The 25,511-nt window shown below is 43.2% G+C and overlaps 1 protein-coding gene across 1 annotated transcript in view; it reads right to left on the bottom strand.

The window, feature by feature from the left end:
- THSD7B (thrombospondin type 1 domain containing 7B) overlaps positions 1-25,511 on the bottom strand; it is a 263,133-nt gene that overhangs the window by 32,226 nt on the left and 205,396 nt on the right. The window contains exons 15-17 of the mRNA XM_035556107.2: positions 8,105-8,110; positions 881-1,014; positions 11-164 (exon numbers count right to left, since the gene is read on the bottom strand). Of these exons, the coding sequence (XP_035412000.1) occupies positions 11-164; positions 881-1,014; positions 8,105-8,110 (294 nt within the window). The remainder of the gene's footprint in view (positions 1-10; positions 165-880; positions 1,015-8,104; positions 8,111-25,511) is intronic.

Raw genomic sequence — 25,511 nt, 5'->3', positions numbered from 1 at the left:
GCGAGCCTACCTGTGGGCACGTGCTCCACTGTCCCCAGTCGGACACTGCACACTCACTGGGGCAGTACAAGCTGCACTTCTGAACTTCATCTGGGATTTCAGCCTGATTACACAGGGCGTTGGGTACCGTCTCCCCTCTGTGGTCCTCAGCAGTACTTACACACCTACACAGAAAACAGAAATTTTCATGTGAGGATCATCAGCTTATTACAGTGATGGATATCAGCAGGTCAGCACGACTCCAGTAGGACACTGGATGTAACACAAAGCTATGTGAAATATGGCTGGACAAAACATGGTATTAATAGCATTAATAAAGCAAGCCGAAACAGCTACAGACATGACGGGCGTTTGTTACTCACAGATTTCAATGAATACTTTGAGTAAACATTTCCAGTCTCATACAGGGGCTTTTAACTTTCATTATATGACAGATGAGTGAAGAGAAAATGACAATCAGCAAGAACAAACCTGTGTGTTCCCACTAGTAACATCCTCATTGCTCCCCCATGCCTAGGGAATGAACACTTCCTGATAATGAACACCACTTCAGTGAATGCAGTGCCATTACTTGGGGAAAACATTAGCAAAGCAGAATATCAAGGCTGTGCAGCTCAAGGGGCTGTTATATCTCAATGGCACGTAGGTTAAAGAATTCTAATTTAAACATCAGACCTTCTTCCTGAAAGAAGTCTCAATCACAACACAAGGCTGCATCTCAGAGATGCTCGTCCTGTAAACCATTACACAGAAATGCATGTTTCTTTTCATTTGAAATCCTTTGGACTCTACAATGTATTCACTTAGCCAGTTATTTCAGCTTTATGTGAGAACATTTGAGCTCTTTTTAATTTACAATCGTGCTTTTGTCTTCACGCACCTGACTTTCCTCGTTTGTATTCCTTCTCCACAGTGGAGGGAATTTTGTTCACTGTTGATTTTGCACGGAGACCACGGTTCGACTACCCAGGAATACTGATTGCACTCAGTGTAGCATGGGACTGCCTCATACACCTGCCAGGAAAAAGAATCAAAACTATTCATTTGAACTATCTGGGTTAGCATCTCTGCAGAAACACGTCAGCCAAAACCACAAAAGAGTACGCTGAAAAACATCCTGGCTTATGCTCCTTATGCCACAAGTGTTGTCATATCTTTAAGTTCGTTTATTCATTATTGACTTGCCAAGGGTTTTCTAAGTACATAATAAACAGTAGTATGCATGCAGCATCTTAGGACACAGGATAAATAACAGTTATTCTCTAAAGCCAGAGCAGGAATTCCATTACAATTTCATTTGCTCAGACTGCTCTTACTATAATCCATCATGTCATTCACCAGGACCATATGCGCTGCATCTTTTCATGTTTCAGAAGGTACAAGTTTAAAATCAGCACTCATTTACCTCTGCTTCTAGCATATCCTGGGAAGTCATTTACTGTAGAAGACCAAAATTTCATGCCTCCTACAAATCTCATCTTTATACACAAACACCATAAATGCTTTTTTCCCTGCAAGTGACTTATCTCTAACGTATCTCCCAATCAAACATGACTGTGCATTCACCTGAACTATGGTATCTACGGAGAAAGAAAAATAAAGCCAAATACAGAGAAAAAAAAGCCAAAAGATTGATAAACACTTCTAAAAGATGTCAGACATTCAAGCTGTTAGAAGCAACACACTGAGAAATAGCTCTTTAGCAGATTTTTAGGTTTAAACAAATGAGCGTGTCAACAGCTCTGTTATGGTAACGAATAAAAGTTATTTATTTTGAATCCAGTTTGTCCACAGAAGCTGATTTGAAGACACAATGTTCTCTGTTGCTTTGTCCAAACGCACTGTGTGCTGCCCTGAAAAAATACAGCACACCCAAGATTTCTTCTTCCACACGCCGAAATTCCCTCGGCCTTGCTGCTGTGAGCAGTTCAGGTCTCACTGTTAAAATAACTATAGATCCATCCACCCCACCCCTCAAACAAAGAAATTCAGCAACAGGTGAAATTTATAGCTTCATTTTAAAATAGCAGATTATGACTATTCATGTTGTGGTCACAGCAATAAATAAACCTTACCTGCAGTATTTTAGAGGTAAAGGATGGGGAAATTTAGAAACCAGCTTGAAAACAGAACTGGTGTCCCATCGTCCCATCAGCGCATTAATTTCTTATCAAATGAAAAAAAAAAAAAAAAAAGAGAGACCTTGCTAAAGAGTACCCCTTGGGAACAGAAAACATCAGAAACTAATTTGAACTGTGGGTCTGTCTTTGGCGGTCTGTAAAGCAAGATAAGCTGAGAAGTGAAAAATACAAACAAAAAAACACAAAGGAAAAACAGCAAAGAGAGGGACCCAGTAAGCTAGCAGTCAGGGCTGGCAGGAGGTAAGCATGGCACGAAGAGGTGAGCGAGAGCATTGCCTGCTCTCGGTAGATGGGAGAGGGAGCGGAGCGCAGGGCGCCACGGCAGTGACGCTGCTCGGCGAGAGGCACAGGCTGCCAGGGTGCAGCCAGCCCAGAGGGCAGAAGGGCAGCCGTGACCAGGGGCTACTGGGCCACAAGGGTTTTTACAAGTCCAGCTTTCGCTGGGCCTGCACAAAAGGCTGTCAAAAATCACGGTGCTCATCAATCAGTCTGGGTTAATGATTTCCTAATGCCAAAGCAATGGTATCTGGCCTAACTATACGATATACAGGTATATATATTCATATATGATATGAAGTGTATATTGAAGCTAAGTTTCAAGTGGCATCCCAAGTGCCACCAACTAGCTGTGCAGCCCTGAGACCTGTGCTCCCTGCCGATCCCAGAGGCACAGGGGACACGGCCGCACAAACTGAAGAGCCAGCTCGCTCCCCAGCAACACCCAGCAGCTGGATGTAGAGACTCAAGGTATTTATCAGCACCCCTGCTCCACGGGATGGAGAAACAACCACACTGAGCCTGAACTGTCTGACAAAACCCACTGCTTTCTACAGACATCAGTGGGAGATGTGTAGGGCGCGATCAGTTTCCCTTGTTGCAAGGGGAGGCAAAGTGCTGGATGTGCCAAGAGCTGGATGCAGGCACAGGGCACCCGCAGCCCTGGGGACAGACGTCTGCCTGGGCAGTGCCACGGGGGGTAAAGCCTCAGCTGATACCAGTGTGCTATCACACATTACCATGACAGCGAATGATGAGCTCGGGCTGATGGCAGGGCAGGCTGGGGCAGCCCATGTGCCACCTCCGCTGCTCGGCCTGGGATTTCCCCCTCAGCAGCAGGCACCTCTGCCTCCAGCTCGCCGTCCTGCAGCATCCCCCCTCCCACAGCCCTTGTGCCAACCCCCACAGGGGTGACAGGCTGGCACGGGCCATAGGAGCCGAGCTAGGCAGCGTGTCTGCTCCTGTGCTGGGCAAGACCAAGGGCTGGGCAATCCTGGCTTGGAATCTCAGTGATCTCTCATTTGGCATTAAAATCTGTTAAACACGTAGAGCCCTCCAAAGCCCCATAAACCCATCTGCAGACAGCAGCAGAGCACTAACGCCAGGACTTTACCACTACTGCAGCTTGGTGGCCAATGCCTGCAGTATTTCCCATGTGTTACTTTTTTGCATAAGAAAACCAGCAGAGTTTGGGCAGGGATGGGATGCCACGCAAGACCCCGTGCACCATTACAGAAATACAACTGATGTGATACCTCAAACGCTCTCTTCTGAAAGCAGGTGGGGTTGCAATAATAAAGCTGTTAATAGAGCATTTGTACTCTGCTGCCTAGGCATGTCAAGCCTGGCTGACTGCACTTGAAAGCTCATCAGCCTCTGTCCTGTGACACACGTGTTGCCCTGTACGTGCAGATCAGGGCACAGACACACCACTTTGGTGGTACCCAAACAGCCGACTCCAGCCCTGCAGCTCCTGCTCCATGTGCTCACCCCAGGGAGCCCCACAGCGTGGCAGCCTCTTGCTGTCCCATTCCGTATGCCCAAAAGACACAAAACACAAAGACAACAGTTTCCTGGGAAAATAATCCACTTACAGCTCACCCTTGCCAAATGTATGCAAAATTACCGCAACAATGTATTTACAGTGCATTCAGGGCGAGCCATCCAACCAAGGAATGCACTACCACATTGCATCTCCCGAGGGACAAAAAGTAAAAATCAATCAACGGATGGAGAGAGGGGCCCCTGTTTGGGACTGCTCGGGTAGGAGGAAGAACTGGAGGCTGCTGGTGGCTGATACTTAAACAATACATAGAAATGCTAGTCTAGTTATTTTCTTTTTTAATAGCTGACACTTCCTAATGAAAGGTCCAAATACAACCACCAGAAAATGTTCAGGTGACTTACAGTGTTTTGTAATTTATTAATTTACTTACAGGTCAGGAATAATGCTGACCTTCCAAAGGACATATAGAAGCAAATGCCCAATTGATGTGATTCATTAGAAAAAACTCATAGCTATACTTCAGGCAGCTTTCCTGATGAGCAGCTGCAGCTTAAACTAGAACAAGGTTCAACACTTCTGAAAATCACAGCGACTCCATATTTCAGTGAACATCAAGATTTATTGTCCCTCAAGGTAAATATTGACTCTGGTTTTCCCTCAGTCAATATTTTAGCTTTCAAGACAGTAAATCTTGGTGTTCGCCTCAACTTAAGTCAATATCTGCTTATTATATTAGAACAACCAAACTGATCACTGTAGCAGTTGCCTGAGACCCCTGAGGACAACCCCTGTGCTATTCATTTCTAATAAAAATGTTCTAAATTCATTGCTAACATAAGTCCATTTCACAGCACTGCCCTTATGCCAAGGTTACATTAGACTTAATACACTGAAACAGCCTAAACCAAAGAAATAACAACCTACTTTTGAGCTATGGAGACCAACACGAATAACACTAAAGCCATGTATGTGCTAAAAATTCTCATGTAGAAAGAGAGATGATTTTCCCTGGTTTGCAATGACACTTATAGGTTAAAAAAAAAAATCAAGCGTAGATATTAAAAACACTCCTAGTGAGACTTGCCAGCAATTTGCCCACTTCTAATACTTTTTGCACACCCACTTGTTTATTTCCCACATATCCAGACTTCAAGAGGCAGCAGCAGTGGGATGGCAGTGTGCACAAATGGCTCCCTCCTCCACTTACGGTCACGACTTCCCAAAATCTGGACTGCAGCCAGCACTTCTCCTGCAAGAAGCCTGACACGAATGGACCCAGAGCACAGTGGGAAATACAGCTGCAGAGATGTCCATTCATTGCAATTACCTGCACATCTGACTTCTATGTTGCCTTCATCTACTTCATCCCAATCTCTTTTTTGGTGGATAGCTGCTGTTCTACCCATACATTAATTGAATATTTTTTGGTAATGCTGTAATATTGTCTTCATGTTCCATTTAATCCAAAACAGATATTTTCTATTAATACATTTATTTTACTTGATTCTTTAAAACTGAATTCAAAATGGCGTACGTACTTTGTTAATTACTTAAGTGCACGTCTGATTTGGCAGGTCTAAGCACACATTTAAGAGCTTTACTTAATTAACTGTATGTCGGAAGGACGAGTACTTGCACATTAGCAAACGCTACATCACAGAAATGACCTCATTAAAATTTCAACATTAAATAGTTCTCTTTAAAATAAAATTGATTTTATTTCATGCTAGTTTATATATTGATCGCAATCGTTAGAAATATGTTAACTGCTCATCAGTACTACAACTGATTTAACAAGTAGTTTTTAAGCAATTTGGATTTTGCAAAGCAGCTGTTGCAGTGACGAAACTTTTCTTTAGGTATTTGGACTCTGCAAATAGCTACTGAAGTTAGAAGGTTTGGTTTGGGAATGACTTACACCAGAAACATTTCAACAGATCAGCATGCGAGAAGACTTCAGAAAGGACTGGAATCCCTGAAATTTTATGCCTGTAGCAGATCATATAAATGCACAAATGTTTGTGATACAAATTCGGCACTTTCCATTTTCATTTACACGCAAACCAAAGGGGTTAGTATTTTTGACCTCCTTTGTGGTAAGGAAAAAAGGAAATCAATTAGAACTGCCATAAGGTTATAAAAAGCCCTCACCGGTGTTGAACCAAGTTTAATGAAAAACTAGAACTGGCGAAAACTTTGTAGCTGACAAAAGGGTGGGATCAATTTTATTCTAATGTCTAAGTACAAAATACGTATTGTGAGTCAGGGCAATAAATCCTCATAGACAGAAAGAAATATCCATTCCCAGGCTCTGCCCTGCAGGCAGTTTGGAAGCCCCTACAGTAAGAGGCACCTCAACGTTACTCTGAGTGACTGTCCATGGTGACAGCCTTCAAAAACACTGCCAAAAAGTGATAGATTTTCAGTGAGTAGGAAGGGTAAAAAATAATTATGAATCCTCTGAAGTTTCCACTGCTCTTGATTATCTATTTATAACCCAGTCCTCAAAACAGCTCCACTTTAATCCGAATTTACACATGAGAAAGCTGAGGGCGAAGAATTAAGTGATTTATTAGAGGCTGAAGAGGGAGCCCTCAAGGAGCAGGGGATTGTAGCAGGAAATGCCCTATTTCTCGCACTAACTGGATGACATCTCAGCTTAAAATCAGATACTGAACAGTTCAGATAAAGACATTTCAGGATGGAGCCATCAGAAAAAGAAGCAGTGCAAAATTCTGGCTGTGAAATGAGGAAAAAGAAGAGGAAAAATTAGGAAAGCAGCAGAACATTTTTGCAATAAAGACATCTGGATGCTCCACATTCCCTCACCATGGCCTTTAGATGCTTTTGCCGTACCTAGACTTTTGTTGGACTTCTTTAAAAATGCTGTTCTCCTAGTAAATCCCTTATTTTCTTCTAATGGATGATTAAATATGCAAAGACAGACATCACTGTATTTCAAATTCCTAAGTGCAATGAATGGAAAACGTCTTGTTTAAAAAGTTAACTGAAGTGAGCTCTGCTGAACCACAGTCATTACAGCTAATACTTATGGAACTAACATGTTGCTCAGCAAGATTTATTAATTCGTATTTACTCTTACTAAGTGTTTTTATTTTCTGTAAAATTCATGCAGGCTCTAAAAACACCCAGTTGTAATACGGTGAAGCATGAGCGCTCCTTCCTGGAGATTAAAGCAAGAAGTTGGTGTAATTAAATGTGAGAAAATATGGGAGAAGACACTGTGCAAGTGCCTGTCCATTTCAATAAATCCCATTCCTCTGAGTGGCAACAGCGGCAGAAATTTGGAGGCTCCCAGCTGCTGCCAGCCCTAGAAGGAGCAGCTTCCAGCCCCAAGCTGCCTCCCAGCCCCCTACAATGCCATCTGAGCCCCTCCTTGCCCCGTGCTGGTGGGTCTGAACACATGGCTGTTGGTATTTGTTGGGCAACTTGTTAGGCAGAGAGCAGGAGGATGGACAGACAGCACCAAGGCTCCAGGTTTTCCTGTGCCTGCAGTCCTCAGGCTCTGAGGATCAGAGCACAGCAGGGAGCACGACCGTGCAGGTGCCTCGCAGACACAGGACAGCATACTTCTACCCAAAATACTCAGGCAAGACAATTTAGTTTCGGAATCACACCAAAAAATTGAGATGTTACAGTGCGGGGGGCATGTGCTAATAACATTACAAATGGGCAGTTCCTGTGGCTTTGCTTTTTATTTTAATTATATTGCTTCAGTATCAAGAAAATACAGAATCTTGACAAGATATTAACTTTAACGTTTTACTACGTTGTCAAACACAGAGTTCTAAACCAAGGCAGAAACTCGTTAGGAAGAGTGGTGCTGCATTTTTTGCTGATTCCAGAAGCTGTGGGTATTGCAGCTTCTGCTGTCTCCCTGTCACAAAGCAAGGCAAGCATGGCAAATTTAAGTAGGTATAAATAAATCAATGTCCTGTGTTTTTTGAAACAGCACATTCTGCTGAAGCCGAAGGATAGTTTCAGGGGTAACAAACGAATGTGGCACATCTCTGGATGAATCTGTAATGCAGTAATAATGTTGGATCCAATTTTAAAGAGAGGAAAAGGGAAAAAAGCTGATTGATGCAGAACAACAGCAGAGCCCCTTTTTACTAAATGAGAACAATCAGATAAGATGAAGACAGATTGCAACACCAACCTGAGCCTTTGTAGATGTCCATGTTAGCAGGGCATGACAAGCAGAAAGGAAAGAAAATTATATATTCATTAGTTGAGCTGCTGTATGATAATATCGAGAAGAATAAAAAAAAAAAAAGGCAGAAAATCTGCTTAAAATAAAATTGCTACAATGTAAGGTTGCATTCAATTCTTCGATTTCCCCATCTTTCAGAAAAAAAAAAAATCCCTCAAGTAGAAATCAGGCATTTATTTGTGAGTGAATGAGAAGCATGACTGTGCTGAAGAATGAAGCAGAGTTCATTCAGCTTCACCCAGCAATCCTCTGGATTTCCTCCGAGTGTCTCAAGATCAAAGCCTTAGGAGGAAAAAAAAAAAATCTATGAAGCTTAACTTGAAATTTGGTAAGCAACCCCACAATTACAGAATATCAATCACAGCAGACATTAAAGGCTTTCAGACATTTAAATCTTAATTGGGTGGCACTGTCTTTCATGAAAGCTGTGGATCTGAAGCCCACGCAGAGGAGCCCAGGAGCCCAGAGCAGGTTGGGATTTGGGGAAATGGGAGCAATGCGCCCGTGGTCCTGAGCCACCCGGCCAGCACCATGCTGCATCTGCACTACCACCGCAAACAGCCCTCCTGCAGGTCAGCCCCTGCCCCCGAGGGGCACAAGCGAGTGATTACTAGATCGAAAAGCCGAGTCATCTGTCACAAGAAATGAAATAAATGCCAATCCTAAACACAAACAGTCCCAAAGAAGCACTTTCTTTGTAGGCATTCGTACAATAGGCAATTTAAAGAAAAGACCATCAGAGCTTACTGCTAAGTTAAAAATGATGCCTCAGAGAAAAAGTTTCAGCCCCAGACTTTCATTTACAAGAGATTTTAAATCATTTCAAGGTCTAAAAACTTCAAATTGGTATTTTATCAGTTTATTTTCATGTCTTAAGCAAGACTGAATTAGCGTTGCAAAGCAGTCACTTGTCCTTACACCGGACTGACACAAGTTTTCCACAGGAGATTTAAAACCACTTAGCTGAAAAGAACAAAGTGATTGATAGCAGTATAGGCAAGAGGCAGAAGAGATGGGGAAGTGTCAGACGGTTGAAAGCTAGATGTTTTCTGAAACACTTCCATGCGACCACACCACACGCATGAAGTGGAGATGACTGCAGACTGCTCCCGGGGCATCCCGCATGCACAGCCACACACGGCCCGGCTTCAGGGTCCTGCACGTGCAGGAGCAGAAATGCAAAGCAGCTCGTAACCCTACTGCTTCATTAGGATCCGACTGTCATTCTCTCCCCAGTCCACTCAGCAGCAGGTCTGATTGCTCCTCATCAGCATCGAGACAGAGACAGAAAGTGATGCTCGGAGGGAGGGCAGGAGGGATGCCGGTCGATGCCTGATGGATCCCAGGGCTTCAGATCACTCACAGCCTGATTAGTAACGGGGGCTGGAAATTTCCCCTCAGAAGAGCAAGTTACTCCGGGAGCCAGAATACGTGACAGCCTGTTGCATAGCATATTTATGGTAGCTGTCTCGCTGCCAAGACAGGCAGATGTTAGTACCGTGTTTAGACGCAGCATTAACTTGAGCAATTTGCTGTGTGTAATTACAGGTGGTACAGCCCTCCTGGCACTGCCGCTGAGAGGCCACCCCCGTGACAAGCTCCTGAACTCAGGGTTCTGCAGAGATTTGAAGGCAGCTACAGTCACAACACTGCAGATTTAGAAATCCTGAAATTGTTATGATCTGACAGGGTTTGAGGGTTTTTTTTTTGGTTTGAAGGATTTTTTATTTTTTATTTTTTTTGATGTTTCTTATAGGCAGACTCAGACAGAGAAGACTTAGGCACAGAAGAGCCCAGTTTTATTTACAAAATGCACACATGCTACAATAGCAATGTGCTGCAGAGAGAAACCACACATCCACCTGAGTCTGCTCTCCAGTGAGCACATTCATAATTAATAAACTAAAGGTTCCCTTGAGCCAAAAGTTAAATTCCACCCAACCTTCTTCAGACACCAGAGTGCACGCATGCTGTCCCCAGAGCCAAAAGACCTCAGCAAAGTGCTTGCTAGCCACTGCCTTGCAGGGTAATGAGTGCCCCTCCAGTTCTTGGTAACTTTCTGCAGGATTTCCATCCCTTTCTTTCAGATCAGGGAATATATACATTTTCAGATTCTGACATTTCTGTCATTGGCCTTTATTTTGAGGCCAAATCCACAGGAAACAATGGAAAGTCTTCTGCTGAATTCCACTGTTCCACAGGTCATGCTGTGGCATGCAAGGAACATCTGGACATTTATAGGTACCCCAGTACCACATCTAGAAAGAATATATATATATATATATAATTTTTTATATATTGATATATTTATATATCTTTTTTGATGGAGTACCTACTTATTTAGCATGTACATCAGTGATGCCTATATATAGGGATGGTTAATGAGAAACTATATTAAAGCAAACAAACAAACAAAAACCAAACAGACATTTTTGGAATAAATCTGACCAGGAACAATGGCGAACTCCAAATCCATATACACCCATGCTGCACAAACATTAGCATCTAGCACATATTTATTTCCTTCTGCCTTGTTTTTAAGGACCTTAGTAGTGTCTGAATATTGGTACTTTTCCAGAAAAAAAAAAAAGAACTCCCAATTTGCTCACACACTGGGGGTAATGCACCGGGTAAGAATCACCAGCAGTGCCCCCAGTCCTGCTCTGCAGTACCATGGCGTGTCAGGGCACAAGCAATGCTGCAGCTCCCCCACCTCTGCCGTTCCCCACAGCACTACCTTCGTGCATTCATGACTCTGGAAATAATGGAGTGAAAAAGGCTGTTCCCCAAAACAGCAAGTAAAAGGAGAAAGTTGACGGTAACTGGTCAAGACTATGCAACACAGCTGTGCTTCGCAGTGCGTCGCACATATAAACCACTCTACCTAAAACCTTTTAGAGAATTAAATAATGCATCAGAAAAAATACTATGTGGTATAAGTTAGAGGAAACAGTAGTTTCAAGACTATGTAAAGGGTCTAAAGGAAAATATTCACTCAGCCCTTAGCAGAGCGTGAGAGAAACTGAAGTTGAATGGCAGATCTGAAAGGAACTGAAGAGTCAAAAAAGGGGAAACGCTGTTACTTGTTGCAGGAACTACACAGAAAAAGTCCAGCCCTAAAAACAGTCAATTTACAACAGAGGGAATGGTAGGAAATGAAAGATCACCCAACAGGTGAAGGGTAGGAAAGGCGAGACACTTTTTATGATGGGCACTGGCTCAGAAAGTTTGGCCAACAAGGAGAGCAAGAGAGTCCTGAAGTAATTTCTGGATCAGTGGGGTTATTTAGGAATGAGGACATGATTGCACAGGATTCTTCAGAAGATGCAATGGGAGAAAGCTGGAGGAGGAAAGGGGGTAAATCAGCGAATTGCATAGCAGCCAGCCAAACTTTTACTCTTGGAAACATATTTTCATACAGACATATTATATATAAGCAGCAGAAAATAACAAGGAGACGAGCAGCAGGCAGCAGGGGTTTGTGAAGAAGAAACTGTGTGAAATCATTCTGATGTTCTTCTGCAGCAGGGTAACAGATGCTGGGGATAGGGATGAAATGGCAGATATTATGGTGACTTTAGTGAGTCTTTTGACACTGTCTCCTAGGCTAAGGAAATATGGTCTGGATGAATCTAATACTTGGTAAGTGCAAAATATGTTGGAAAATCATGCTCAGAATAGTTAGTAGTGGAAAACAGGCGAGAAATCTCATGCATGGCTCTGCAGAGCTTTATGTTCTGTATCCAGTCGTACTTCATGTTTTCATTAATTTGGGGCTGATGGACTGAAAACGATTCCTACTTATTCTGCAGATGCTGCTGAGGTGAGAGGAACAGCAAGGCAATGCAGAGAAGAAGAGAATTCAAAATGGGCTTTGCGAATTGGAGAAATGTACTGAAAGATCAGGCTGAAGGAGAGCTACAGAACTGAGCTTATGCCGGACTGAGTACTCAACAGCAGAAACACGGGATGGGAGAAAAACAGCCTCTGCAAGGGATCCAGAACTTGTAAAGACCCATAAAGAGAATGTGGTTCACTAACATTGCAAAAATAAATAAACACATAAATAAAATAAATAAAAAGTACAGTTTGTAAAACCCTGAAGTTACACTTCAGCTATTGCATGGATTCAGCTCATGAACCATGTCCAGATGTGTGCACCCCACTTTAACAAAAACGTGAAGGATTTGAAACAACTGATAGCCAGCAGATGACAGTAAGACTAATAAGACCAGAATCATTGCCGCCGCGAGCTGTGGAATTCCCACTGTTGCTTATAGGTAAGTAGTTAAAACACCAGTGTAATTTGGGACCATCTATTGTCTAGTGCCAGCGAAGCGTGGTATCAGTGTCAGATAAAACAGCAATGCCGTGTCACACAAAGAAATGACTCTTCTGTATCACACCAGATGCAGAGTAGCAGAATGACACCTGAGATAGCTTTAAAGAGATCCAGCAGCTTAAAACTGCCTATCGATGGATTCTCTGCTGGATAATTCACTGTTGCCTTGAATAAATCACAGATGGCCAGACTGCATTTTGGAAAACAGGGACTCTTATACCTCATGTAAAAATAGAGCAATGGAATTACCATTATATTAAATATTTAACAGCACTGTTATAACACTGCCTACAGTTCTAGATCCTCGTTGTAAAAGCAACACTGATAACAACAAAGTAGACACAGACACAGACACAGATTTCTAGGTTGGAAGAGACCTCAAGATCATCGAGTCCAACCTCCGACCTAACACTAAGTACTCCACTAAACCATATCACTAAGCTCTACATCTAAACGTCTTTTAAAGATCTCCAGGGATGGTGACTCCACCACCTCCCTGGGCAGCCCGTTCCAATGCTTAATAACCCTTTCGGTAAAGAAGTACTTCCTAACATCCAGCCTAAAACTCCCCTGGCGCAACTTTCGCCCATTCCCCCTCGTCCTGTCACCAGGCACGTGGGAGAACAGACCAACCCCCACCTCGCTACAGCCTCCTTTAAACTACTGTAGAGAGCGATAAGGTCGCCCCTGAGCCTCCTCTTCTCCAGGCTGAACAAGCCCAGCTCCCTCAGCCGCTCCTCATAAGACTTGTTCTCCAGACCCCTCACCAGCTTGGTCGCCCTTCTCTGGACTCGCTCGAGCACGTCCATGTCCTTCCTGAGGACATGGTAGTTAAAGAAAAGTAGTTAAAGAAAACCCAGAAAAATAATTCAAGGTCTGAAAAACTCACATTGCAGTAACAAACTAAAGAAACCTACCTTTTTGGTTCAGGTGAGAGGTAGTGAAAAGGAGCCTTGGTCACTTTTGGGAATATACAGAGGGGATTTCTTTTAGAAAAGGATTTTTAAAGCTAGTAGATAAAGATAAATGTCCCCAAGGCTGAGAGCTGCAGTTAGACAAATTCATATTCAAGTTATGAAAAAGAGGACCTTTTTAAGCATGAAGGAAATTAATTACTGAATCAGATTATCCAAGGAAAACTCTCCTTGAACTGAAGTGTGAGCCAAGGTGGGGTGCCTTTCCACAAACCTGCTCCAACTCAGCAGGTAAGCAAGAGTCTGACTACAAAGTCAGTAGCTTGTGCTATACAAGAGGTCGGAACAGCCCATCACCATCATGGTCTACTTCTAGCCTTAGTATCTCTGAATGAAGAACTCCATAGAAAACTTCTAAATCACATATTAATCATTGAGTGCCACGTTTATTAACCCATACTACATACTTACAATATAAACTGAACATTGAAGTTGAAGGGAGGATTGATGCCTGTGTGAATTTTACACGCCTTTTGAGAGGCTGTCAAAAAAATTGTTCTACATTACAGATCAGAAGCTCATTGGAGTTCAGATAGTCCACATATCACCCCGTAAGCACTGATCCCATGAAGACAACAATACTTTCTTTACTGCATTGGCTCTGACTACTAAATTGTAACCAAGACAGGAGCTGGAATCGAACAAAGAGAATAAACTTTTTAACTAGGTCATGATAGTGCCAGTAGCATGCAGGATGGAGAAGGAAAACAGAAAAGCAATCATTAAAGTAAAGCAAACACTCTCTTGGCTGCATAGTTCATGAGTAAGTTCTGCCATTTCTCACCTGTAACTCTGGAGGGGATAAAGTAGATGGCATCTTTGGACATGCAAGTGGGGCTTCTGGTCCAGGGTAGGGGCTTCTAGGTCCTTGCTTTGCCCCAGGCTGAGCCAACTGCTCCTGCTGGCTTTTATCACCACCACCACCACCCTCCTTTCACAAGGCATCCCTGCCCCTCCTGCAGTGGCACGTGTGGGTACCCATCTGTACGCACGGAAGTCACTAAGGATAAGCACGAGTTAATTGATAGGAAAATAAGGGAGAGGAAAACAAAGAACAACTGTAACTGCGTGTGGGAAAAGAAGGGCGAGCAATCACTATAGAAATGCAAGTCAAAGAAAGCCAGGAAAACAGGAGAAATGCGGTAACGAGGAACTGTGGCAGTGACACGGAAAGGGGTGAAGGCAACTCAAAGACTGACAAAGAGAAATGCTTGTGAAAAAGGCTCGCTGTGTTTCACAAACACTTGACAAAGCACAACACAAAGCAAATATGGATGAGGCAGGACAGAGGCACGCCGCGAGGCAACGCCGGGGTTACTTCGCCACAGAAAACCAGCGGAGCCCCACTGGGCTACACACTTCAGCTGCTTCTTTGTGCTCCGGTAAGTCCTGTAACAGCTTCTGGTTGCATCAGACACATGAAACACATCAGAATCGTTTGAAAATAAGCAATATCAAAAAGGCTAATGTTTTTACCCCTATCAACCGTTAGTCTAATATTGACATTAGCGTCATCTTTTGCTCTACCTGTGAACAACGGGCAACTCTCCCACGGTTAAATTAAGCTTATTTTGCAAAGTCATTTTTGGAAATCCTGCCGCGCAGGCGTTGAGGCCAGGCTCCCTCAGATTTATCTGCCAGCCTCTCCCGCAGCACAGCATCATGCTGACGAAGGGCCAGGCACAAACATTTCTGTGGCTGCTCTTGGCCTGCCCAAGCCTCCAGACTGCCTGTGCACAAACCTCCCCTCCCAGCGCATCCCGAGTCGGGAAACAATCCACAACTCATTGCCTTTTCATTTAGGCTGATAAATAACTTAGGGATGAACACTAGACAGCAAGGGAAGTAACTGCTCACTCAAAGCTGCATTTAAAAATACTTACGCGTGGCATTAAATTCCTCTCGGTGTTTATCATACAGACACCAGACAGTTTGCAAATGACATTTTTAATGGCCACATGTTGACAGGGCTAGGCTGCGAAGGACAGACACACACCACATTTCTTCAGATGGGTATAGAGAAATACACCCTGGGTATAGATCACTGAAGAAGCCACTGCATTTGGCATAAAAAACAGTTTTTAAAAAAAATTGTTTCAGATGGTATAACGGAATAATCAAGCTACCTTCTGTTACTTTCTATTCTATCAACAAAAATTATCAGAGAGGAAAAGTGCCAAACAAATTCCCTCCTGAGCACCATGGAGATGAAGAAAACCAATCAACTGAGTAACTGATATTTGTGCTCGTGTGTATCTAGACATGGAAACATTTTTCTTAATAAAACCAAAAGACATTACAATTTGAAGGCAAATACAAGCCCGAGGTGATGTGTTTTCCCTGTTAAATACTGTGAATAATGCTGCTCAAGGACAGCAGCTGACTTTCTAGCTCTGGCAAACACCGAGCACTGGTGAAGCCGAACCAGCCCAGAGGCACTGCAGTGATGGCAGGGGCTGAGCCAAACCTCTGCTGACTGCTCCTACGGGAGCCTGAGCACAGCAGCCAGGCAAGCACGGGACTGCGGCACCGTGTTTTGGCAAAGAAACATCCTTACATTTGGAAAAGATGCTTTCACGCTTGCAAAAAATTACAGTTTTACGTTTTCTGCACTCCCAACAGCAGCAAGACAGGTCACCGGTGGGAGGACTGGGGCAGAGAAAATTTCAATACCGATTATTTTAACGGCTGTGCTTTTTAAGACCTCCTGACAATGAGGTCAGATGCCACAGTGGGTAAAATAACCTTCTCCTTGGGGAAGAATTACGGGAGGCTTAAAGAAAATGAGGTTAGGTACTGAGGGAAGACCCCAGTGGTCTCCAGCAAAGGCGTGTGCACTAGGAGCTCTAAAATAGGGAAACCAAACCAGGATACAATAAGATAAGCTTATCTTTGCTGTGCGCAGTAATACAAGCCGCCAGACTTCCCTATAGCACATCTACTTATAACTGACATTTTTAACAATTCTAATGATAAGAATGCATGGTTTTGTTGGGAATTAGCCTCCTCAGGCTGAATGCTTAGTTTATCTTTCTTGTTTTTTCCCAAAGCAATTTGATACTAAGCTTTCAGACTTCACTCTGCAGCATTGTCTCTTTTGGACTGCTTCCTTTCCAAAGCCCCGTTTACATCTGCTCTGGGTGCAGCTGTCTCCGCAGCGAGCGCTCGGGGCCAACAAAGGCAGCCGGGGGAAGCGCTGGGCAGCTGGGGTGGGCTTGGTGGGCTCAGCCGGGGAAGGCAGCACAGCCATATGCTCACACCTCACCACCACCAGGAGGGCTTCTCCAATACCACCTGATTTCACCTCCACAGATGACATGGCACTACACCACCACCAGATCAACTTGTCCAGCACTAGTCGGGGCCTCCCCGCACGGAGGATGCTGCACCGCACAGCACCGAGGCAGTAGCAGCAGGTAGGAGCTGACGCATCTTCAGGCAGACCACGTTCTCCATCAGGCTGGGATGGCAGCAAAGACACGAGCGCTCATCTGACACAGCAGAAATAATGGGGCCATTCCCACACGCGCTTTATACCACGCACGCAGCCATCCTTCTTCTCCATAGCCCCGCTCCATCAGCGGAATTACACGCAGAAGTGATCCACACCTGGCCTCTGAGAGGACCTAACGAACTCGAGACACTCCTAAAGGAAGAATTAGTTTGTGCCAATTCCAACCGCTCTTTCAGTCTGAAAAGGGCATTGTTGTACGGGTTGATTAGCTACGGAGATTTTTCCTTACAGTCAGCCTGCATCTCCACTCTGTTAATTCCACCCCATTACCCCTAGCTGCACCCCTGGGTCCCATGCTGTATAACCGCTGTCCTTCTTTGATATTTACTCCCTCTCCGTATTCATGAACTGTTATGAACCTGCAGACACCACTTAGCCACAGCAGCCTTTCCACGCCAGTACTCACCTCCATCCTCTCCCCATCAGGGGGCCCAGAGCAGCTGGATGAGGTGGTTGGCATTAAATACAGCATGAATTCACACCAAAAGCAGCCCAGGTAGCACAGATAAGCTGTATAACCTCACTGTACTCAAGCCCTTGGAGTCTCTAACATAAGGACACGCAAGTTTATCCAGACTTTGATGGAAAACGGGCGTACATCATTCCAAACATCACATTGCTTGCTCTCCCTTGGCTTCTTGGCCCATTTACAGTGCTCCTCCCATGCATTAAAGGGAAGGCAAGCTCTCTGTGTTTATTGCACAACTCAGTTTTATATCAACAAATTTAATTTGCTTATGCTTAACTCTGCTGCCTTAGCAAAGAACCATTGAACTGAGTCTTTTGGGATTCAGTTCAATACTTTCCCTTAACCGGGATGCACTGGCTCCTAGGACATTCCCCACTGCTTTCATCTCACTATAGCTCCTCTGAGCTGAGACAACAGAGACAAAGCTGGCAATATGAAATGTCTGCGTTTTCCCAACAAATGGGAACGGTGTATCTCAATGTTGTATAACTGTTTTTTATTCTTCTCAGAGATAAATATAAGAAGATTAGACTGGGCAGCTTCTCTCAGGTTCCTGCAGATTATCACCTGCAACATAACTGCCACCTTGTACATGTCCCTTATCTCCCTCCAACACTTCCCATTTTTGAATGTTTCTGATTGTATGATACAGCCTGAAAAATAGCCCAGGTCTCCCTATTTATTTTGCTCTTTCTCAAAATTGCACTCATGTTTTTCATTCACCCATTCCTTCTTCAACACACCATTTGGTACAATTATATGAGACATTTAGTGCAATCGGTGTTGATGTATATGGTCTGGTTTTCCCGAACCACTTTGTCCATCAGCCGGATCCTCTGCCACAGGGATTCATGGTGGGGATTTCAGAAACCTGGAGGCAGGAAAACTGACAAAGTTTCCTGGAAGTCAGAATAAACACAGGGACAAACTTCTATTGCCTGAATGAGCTCTCCTTTTGGCTGCAGTACAGTTCAAGGTAGAGACATAATTATTTAGGGTATACATTAAGAACAATGGGAGGCTAAAATGCAAGTGCCCCAAACCACCTCAGAAACTTTCATCACACTTTCAGATGGGACTAAGCAGGGGGAATCTAAGTGCTACAGGACTTCACCCTACAGGCATATTTATGTTCACAACTCCTTCAACCTTTCTGGACTCCCATATTCTTGTCCACATCAGGAGGGTCAGTGGTTTGCTTGGTATTTTATTCATGTTAAACCTTTATTCAAAGCATACAGCCTTGGAGGTGTAGAGCATGGAAGTTCTTGCAGGAGCAGTATGTCAGTGAGATGGCCAGTTCAGCGGGAGGTAATTTCTGAGAGTACATCCAGTAATGTGGGGCAGGGAAATTACGGCTCTCTCAGGACAATGAAAGCCAATGCTGCAGCCTGCAGAGATGCAAGTTACTGGCATGGGGGAGCGTAGCAGTCCGGCATCGATTCACATCCACAGGAAAGGACTGGGAGAGCTCAATTGCCGATTCAGCCCAGGATCTCTGGGGATCAAGGGTCTTCCTGAATTATTTACTTGGTTTGACAGGTGATCTTTGGTCTTAAGATTATCTGATTCTACTCAGCAACCTCCCATGATATATATATTTTTCTTTTTCATCTTTACCCCACTCTCTCATTGAAACTTAATTTTCTCTCTTCTGTTTTGTTCCAACAGCCATGCACTGAATCTCAGATGGCTGTCCTTTCCTAGAGGAATATATAGCTGTCCATTTTCCCAATAGCAGTATCTAATAAATGCACAGCTTAGAATCACAAACAGTAGAGATAAAGCATTCTTGAACAATGTCGATATAACTTTCCAAGTAGTTCAATACGGTATTAGTTTCAGTATAATAAAGTCTTATTTTCAAACAGTTATTTATAGGGCTTTCATCAGGTTACCTAGGATATTATTTCATTGTGCGTAGCTCTTTTCTCCTTAATATTCAGCCTAAAACAACTCTGATATCAGCGCTAAAAAATGATGGTTAATCTGATGTTTTAAGTGTCAGTACCATTTCCAGAAAGTACGTGAGTTAGAGAGAATAAAACAATCCTTCCAACTTACACCTCAGTATTCGTTCATACAGAGTTTGAAGAGATTCTTGAGGATGAAAATTTGTAGCCATAAGTTTTTATAAATGTAGTTTTGCATCTGGGCAGCCACTCATGATTATTTGGACTCCTGTTTGAATAACTTAAGAAATGACCATGCCCAAGCTAACAGACACCACGCTCTTAGTCACAATAGTTTGGTCCTAGTCATTATTCTGCAGGTGGTTTACAAAAAAACTTTCTTTTCTGAGCTGCAAACAGTGATGCATACAGGTGCACCTACTGCATCCTTCAGGTGAGCAGAGATAAGAGCTGAAGGATGGGGGCGTCTGTAAACCTCCCATGACTTGGGAGAATTGCCCAAGCACATATATAGATGAACATGGCAAACGGTATCCAAAGAGCTGTTACTGATTTTAAGCTCCTGTCTCCTCATGGAGGTAACATTACATACAGCAAAGACATTCCCTATGTTTGAGTGACTTGGGTTCAAAATGCAAACCTCACAAAAGACTGAAAGCATCAGATGACTGCAACCTAAATAGTGACATATGTCATTAGTATGCTCCAAGCGCTGTAATTTCAGAGGCAGAAAAGAGAGATTCCAAAACTGGCTCAGGGAATAAAATCCACTTTAATCCCAATTTTCTTTGTGGGATCGTGGAGTTATGGAGGAGCTAGTAATTACCAACTCCTACTAAACATCATTTGTTTGCAGCTGCTAGCTAACCATCTTGAGTGGACTTCTGCCTGTGCAGCCAAGAGACACCTACCATAAGTTCTGCTAATTGGTCAGACACAAGAACTGCTGTCAAAAATGTGCTCAGTAGGCATTTTCTTAGAAAATCTATCAGAAAGTCAGCTAGAAGCTTAGCCCTCAGAGATTAAAAATAAATAAATAAATAAATAAAATGGGAAAGGCATTTATGACTTTGACAGCATATTACTGTAAAAGTTAAGGGAAGTGATGACGGTATGGGAGAGACACACAAGAGAACCGATGATTGCTGCAGATCCAGTACAATTATATTGGGGTCAGCCACCAGCGAGCCACCTGTCTGAGATTTAGCATTGCACTAATGGAAGACACTGAATTCCCAGGCATCACTCTGACATATTTTAAGACAGAAGAAAACGGTCAAACTATATTTGGATGCTTCTAGGAAGATTCTTCCCAGAATCCAGTTTATTTCCTCCAGATCTCCTATGAAGAAAGAATTCAGACATGTTCAAACACTTACTACATTTGCAAAGTTTTGTACATCGCCAATAACTGAGAGCTGCATTTGGGTGTGCAAATTTTTCTGTCATGTGTATGTCCCTGCAAAAACACAAGAGGCCCCATAATACAAAAAAAAAAAAAAAAATGCAGCTATTCTCATTATATGTGAAACATTTAGTGAGTGAAGACAGCATTGTACTTCTTCAAAAAAAAATCATTTAAATAGCTCAGAAAAAATGTTTTTGGCCACAGACATGGTCAAACCCTTTAATCTAGTGATCCACACTAGGGGACACATCTTTATGGAACAGATTACTGCACTGCAAATGAGTAATGAACATAAATAAAACAGGTTCATGCATTAATGCAAAAAAAAAAAAAAAATGCATTACAGAGATCAAGTCACCTCTGCAAAAGAAGGAGCATGCAGACAAAGTTCTTTCCAAAATGGGTTTAATGCTAAACTGCAATTTCATTTCCCTAAAAATAATATAGCAAGGAGGAGGAAAAAAAAAAAAAAGAACAACCTTTACCATATGTTCAGACTCTCCACCTACCCTTTATGTTTCTTCAAGTTTGACACTTTCTTTCATTCTAAAAATGTGTTAATAAGGTCATGGATCACAACAATAAAACAGGTGGTATTGAAACCCTCTAATTTAGACTTCTAGTTACAGCTTGCTGTAGTCATAGGCATCCCACCTCCTTCCATTGGCTATGCCAGGTTGCCAGCCTCCCAGATCTAAAGACTGATGGGAATATCTCCACAGGGTCTGTTTTTCCCCCCAATTTTCCTTTAACCTCCAACCTCCCCTAGAGGCTAAGCCATTCCCCCCTTCGCCATGCCTGCTCTGTAAATGGCACCAAGCAGCGGAACAGCTTTTCTGCACAGGAATTCACTTCCTTTCCAGATGGTGCAGCGTTTCTTCTTTCCTAGTCATGCTCAGCACTTTAGCTTCATACATTATGTAGTCCTATACATTACTGCTGTCAACAATGAGTTCAATGAGGTTGCTTCTGTTCTGGAAAATGCATACAGAAAATCACATCGGGAGCAAAATACTCAGCTGTTTCCCCTTTCTCCACCTCAGGCTTACCTCAGCAACACACCAGGGAAAGTCAGGAGCTGCTAAACAGCCTCAGTACAGTTAATTACCCATGGGTACAAACAATATTGCTGCCTGCCCTTTCTATCCTCTCCTTGATGTTTTCCTACAGGAATAGGCGGGAACTCCTATGCCTATGGTCAATTAGGTGCTTAGTTTTTGTTTAATTCTTGTTTAATTAGTGGCAGCCCTGGGTTCATCCTGAAGGAGTGGGAATCATGCCAGGAAGATAATGAGGGTCATCAATCATCCATATTTAGCTTTATTTATAGTATATGGTGAAGGAAGTGGAGCAGAAAGAGAGACTGATAGTGGAAGGGCCCATTGAGGGAAAGGACTCCTAGTACTTGTGGTACATCAACACATGGACAAGATCAGCTAAACCATCAGAAAAAAAATGACACTGAAAGAAAGGACAATAATTATTAATGAACGCTTCTACAGATACGGGTGAACAGCAAGAATACACCAGCCTTGGTCAAGCAAGACGCAGGAAGAGGCAAGGAGGGAATACAAGGAAGAAAACAGAAAGGAAAGAGCTTACCAAAAATTGAGTCTCCTGAATTGTTAGACTAACATCAGCTGGCAGCAATACCCACAAAGGGGCATCGTCTTAAGATAGTGTTTGAGAGGAGGCAAGGTAATTCTTTAAGGAAGCTGAGCGGGACGTTGCACCCGCGCACTGAGGCAGCACGGGACAGGGCACGGTGCAAAGGGACGTGAGCGGGCGGCTGGGGCCGAGACAAAAGGCAGCACAAGCAGATCCCAGCACAACAGCGGGGGTTTCCACTGGAAGGAGGCAGAGGTGAGGATGAGTTCAATGTGCTGCTGTAGCCGAGCAGCGGCAGAGCTCGTGGGGCTGAGTGGGAGAGCTGTGATTCTTGAGCGAGGCGGCTGTACATGAAAAATTCTCTTAGACAAATTGCCAAACCCCTTGCAGCGAGTTCAGCAACTCGAAATGCAGAGATGCTTTTCTGTGCCTTACAGCGGTCCTGCAGAGGAGCTGGGGGATTCTCCTTTTCAAGGAAAGGTTTGAGTTCAAGCTCGTTTGACTCTTACACAGTTTACAAAATCACAATGGAATATTTTTTTCCCCAATATGAAGAACAGAAAGCAACAGAATTGCAAGCTGGGTGAGATGAAAACTAACAACTGCATAGAAATACCAATTCCAAGGCAGAAGGAGGAAAAAATACACAACCATTTCTTGCTTCTGCCAAGTATCAGCCAAATTTGCAGAGCTGGAGCCTGCTCTTTTTTATTATTTTATTGTAACTCTATTAGAAAATCATTCCTGACTCCCACAAGTGTGAGATACTGCAGAACGGGATCTAGAATATTTTACTGTCATGAGAATAACAATTATAAATCTTTGAGGTACTTTGTATGCTGCACAGGTGTGTTTTGGATTACGGACTTCTGAATCGGAATTTGTCTTCTGATTTTGATGCTTTAACTTGTATTTTCTGGTACATATCCTACTGTACCTTCTACTGTTCTTCCTATTGCAATTATTGAACTTCTCCTTTAACAATCTCTAGTCTTTCAGCTTTAATTTATTTATGGAAGACTTCTTTTTTAATTAAAGTTCCTAAAACTTGCTGCCAAGGACTTTGAAATTTAAGGATTTGATTTAAGCTACCAGAGAGAAAGGCATTGAAGATCATGTCGGGATCCCAGTTTCTTCCTTTCAACACCAAAGGACAATTATATCTCTGTAATAGTTTTGCTGAATATTAAAGGCAGCGATTATTATGGGGCATTTTAACTATCTGAACATTAAAAACTTAAATGCACTAATCATAATTCCTTTGCCATATTAAAACATCACATGAGTGGAACAGGAGCAGCATTAAAGCTAAAGCAATAGTCATTAATCAGCATTTAAAATAAGACTGTTGCCAAATTATCTCCTAGGCTTAATTTTCTTGAGCAGTATCATCCCACAGAGAGAAGTCTGGAGTATAACCTGACATATTACTGTTCTTCAAGAGATTATTCCTCCATTGGCAATTGCTCACCTGCATCAGCTGGCCCCCGCAACAGTGCTAGAACTGCTCCTCCAGCTTATAGAGGAGACTTGCAGAGGCACAAACGTCAAATTAAATACCCACCTGCCCTCAGAGCCAGCCCTCAGGCTGCTCAGTAATGTAGGTAAAATTGAATGAGTTATTTTGTTCTAACTCTACAGGCTGCAAAATTGAATTTGGTGGTGGCAGCAGAGAGACCCAAGAAAGGGCACAGAGGACCAAGAGCAGCCAGCACAAGTTCCAGGAGGTGAGCTTGAAAGGAGGGGGGAACAGCTGTATTTTAGAGGCCATTGATTTGGGGCAGCTGGAGGAAGGGTGTGTCTGTTCTTCCATGAACCTCTTCCAGCCCAGGGAATGCCAGTTCTGGCTCCTCGCTGAGTCCATCCCGACCTTTGTGTGACACCACCTCAGCCCCCTGTGGTTGAGAGGCTGCTCCTCACCACCTTAGACACAGGGAAGCCCCAATGAAGGCAAGAAGACACTTAACTAAAAATTAACAATCTACCCTTCCTAGCAAGAAAAGCTTCATGGAGATTTAGAGGACACATTGACAGGCCTGCAACAGGTTGGGCTTTATTTCAGAATTAATGAGCTAAGTGCCAGTACCACAATTTCCCACCTGCTGGTGATGATGGACTTCTTCCCTCCTGCCTCCTTGCAAACATTTCCTGCAAAGGGATTTCCATCTGCAAAGGCAGAAGGTGTGCATCCCTGCCTGGCAGAGCACACTCTAGCATGGGAACTTAATCATCAGCCACAAGATGCCTTCCAAAAATTGCAGTCCTAGGTTGGACAGGCAAGAGTATGTGTACAACCTTCCTCTGGAGGTAGTGCTCCTGGCAGAGCACGTTACTGGTGATTTCTGTGTGGTATCAAAAGCTTGATGTTCAAACAGGGAACAAAAAAGCTGGTATCTAATCCAAAGATGTCACATGCTATTTTGTATGTATTGCACCAAAGAACGACTATATAGAGAACAGGAGTTACCTGTCTCTTTGCTATGCCTTTCATAAGTTTGTTCTCTCCACTTATCCTCCTTTTTATGGGGCACCAGAGAGCTATCTCTCAGCTCTCCTGCTTTTCTTTCTTCCTATCGTGTCCATGGCTAATTTTATCTCCCCCATGGCTTCAACTTCCATTTTAAACTAGCACTTATACTGTCATATCTGAAGTGTTGCTCTCCAGCCAACACATTATTTTAGCCCCTCTCTCTCTCACTTCAGTTGTCCCTACTTTGCTCTGTCAATGACACCAGCACGGAGCACTCATGTCTGAACTTCTCTTATACTTTCCTTTGTGCTGCCCTCCCCGGAATACTCAACTGGAATTAACATAAAATATCATCCCACCTCCCAGCTTTTAGTAGTTTCTCAAGATCCACTTTTGCCATAAGCCTCACCTCTCCTTCTAAAACCAGCCAGACATGGCATCTAGGTTGTATCACTCTCAGTAATACTGGCTGCTATTTTTTATGCTTGCTTTTTCAAAAAATAACATTGCTAAAATACTATCACATACGCCTACATATCACATTATGCCTACTGTTAACCTGTATGGCCAAAGAATCTCAGTACTTCTACCTTTTTTGTTACTCTTAGACCTTTCCCTATAGTTTTTGTTGTTTTTTTTGTTGTTGTTGTTGTTT

The sequence above is a fragment of the Cygnus atratus genome, chromosome 6 (genome assembly GCF_013377495.2).
Source record: "Cygnus atratus isolate AKBS03 ecotype Queensland, Australia chromosome 6, CAtr_DNAZoo_HiC_assembly, whole genome shotgun sequence".
Taxonomy (NCBI): domain Eukaryota; kingdom Metazoa; phylum Chordata; class Aves; order Anseriformes; family Anatidae; genus Cygnus; species Cygnus atratus.
Note: the sequence above shows the minus strand (reverse complement) of the source record. Positions and strands in the feature narration are given on the sequence as shown.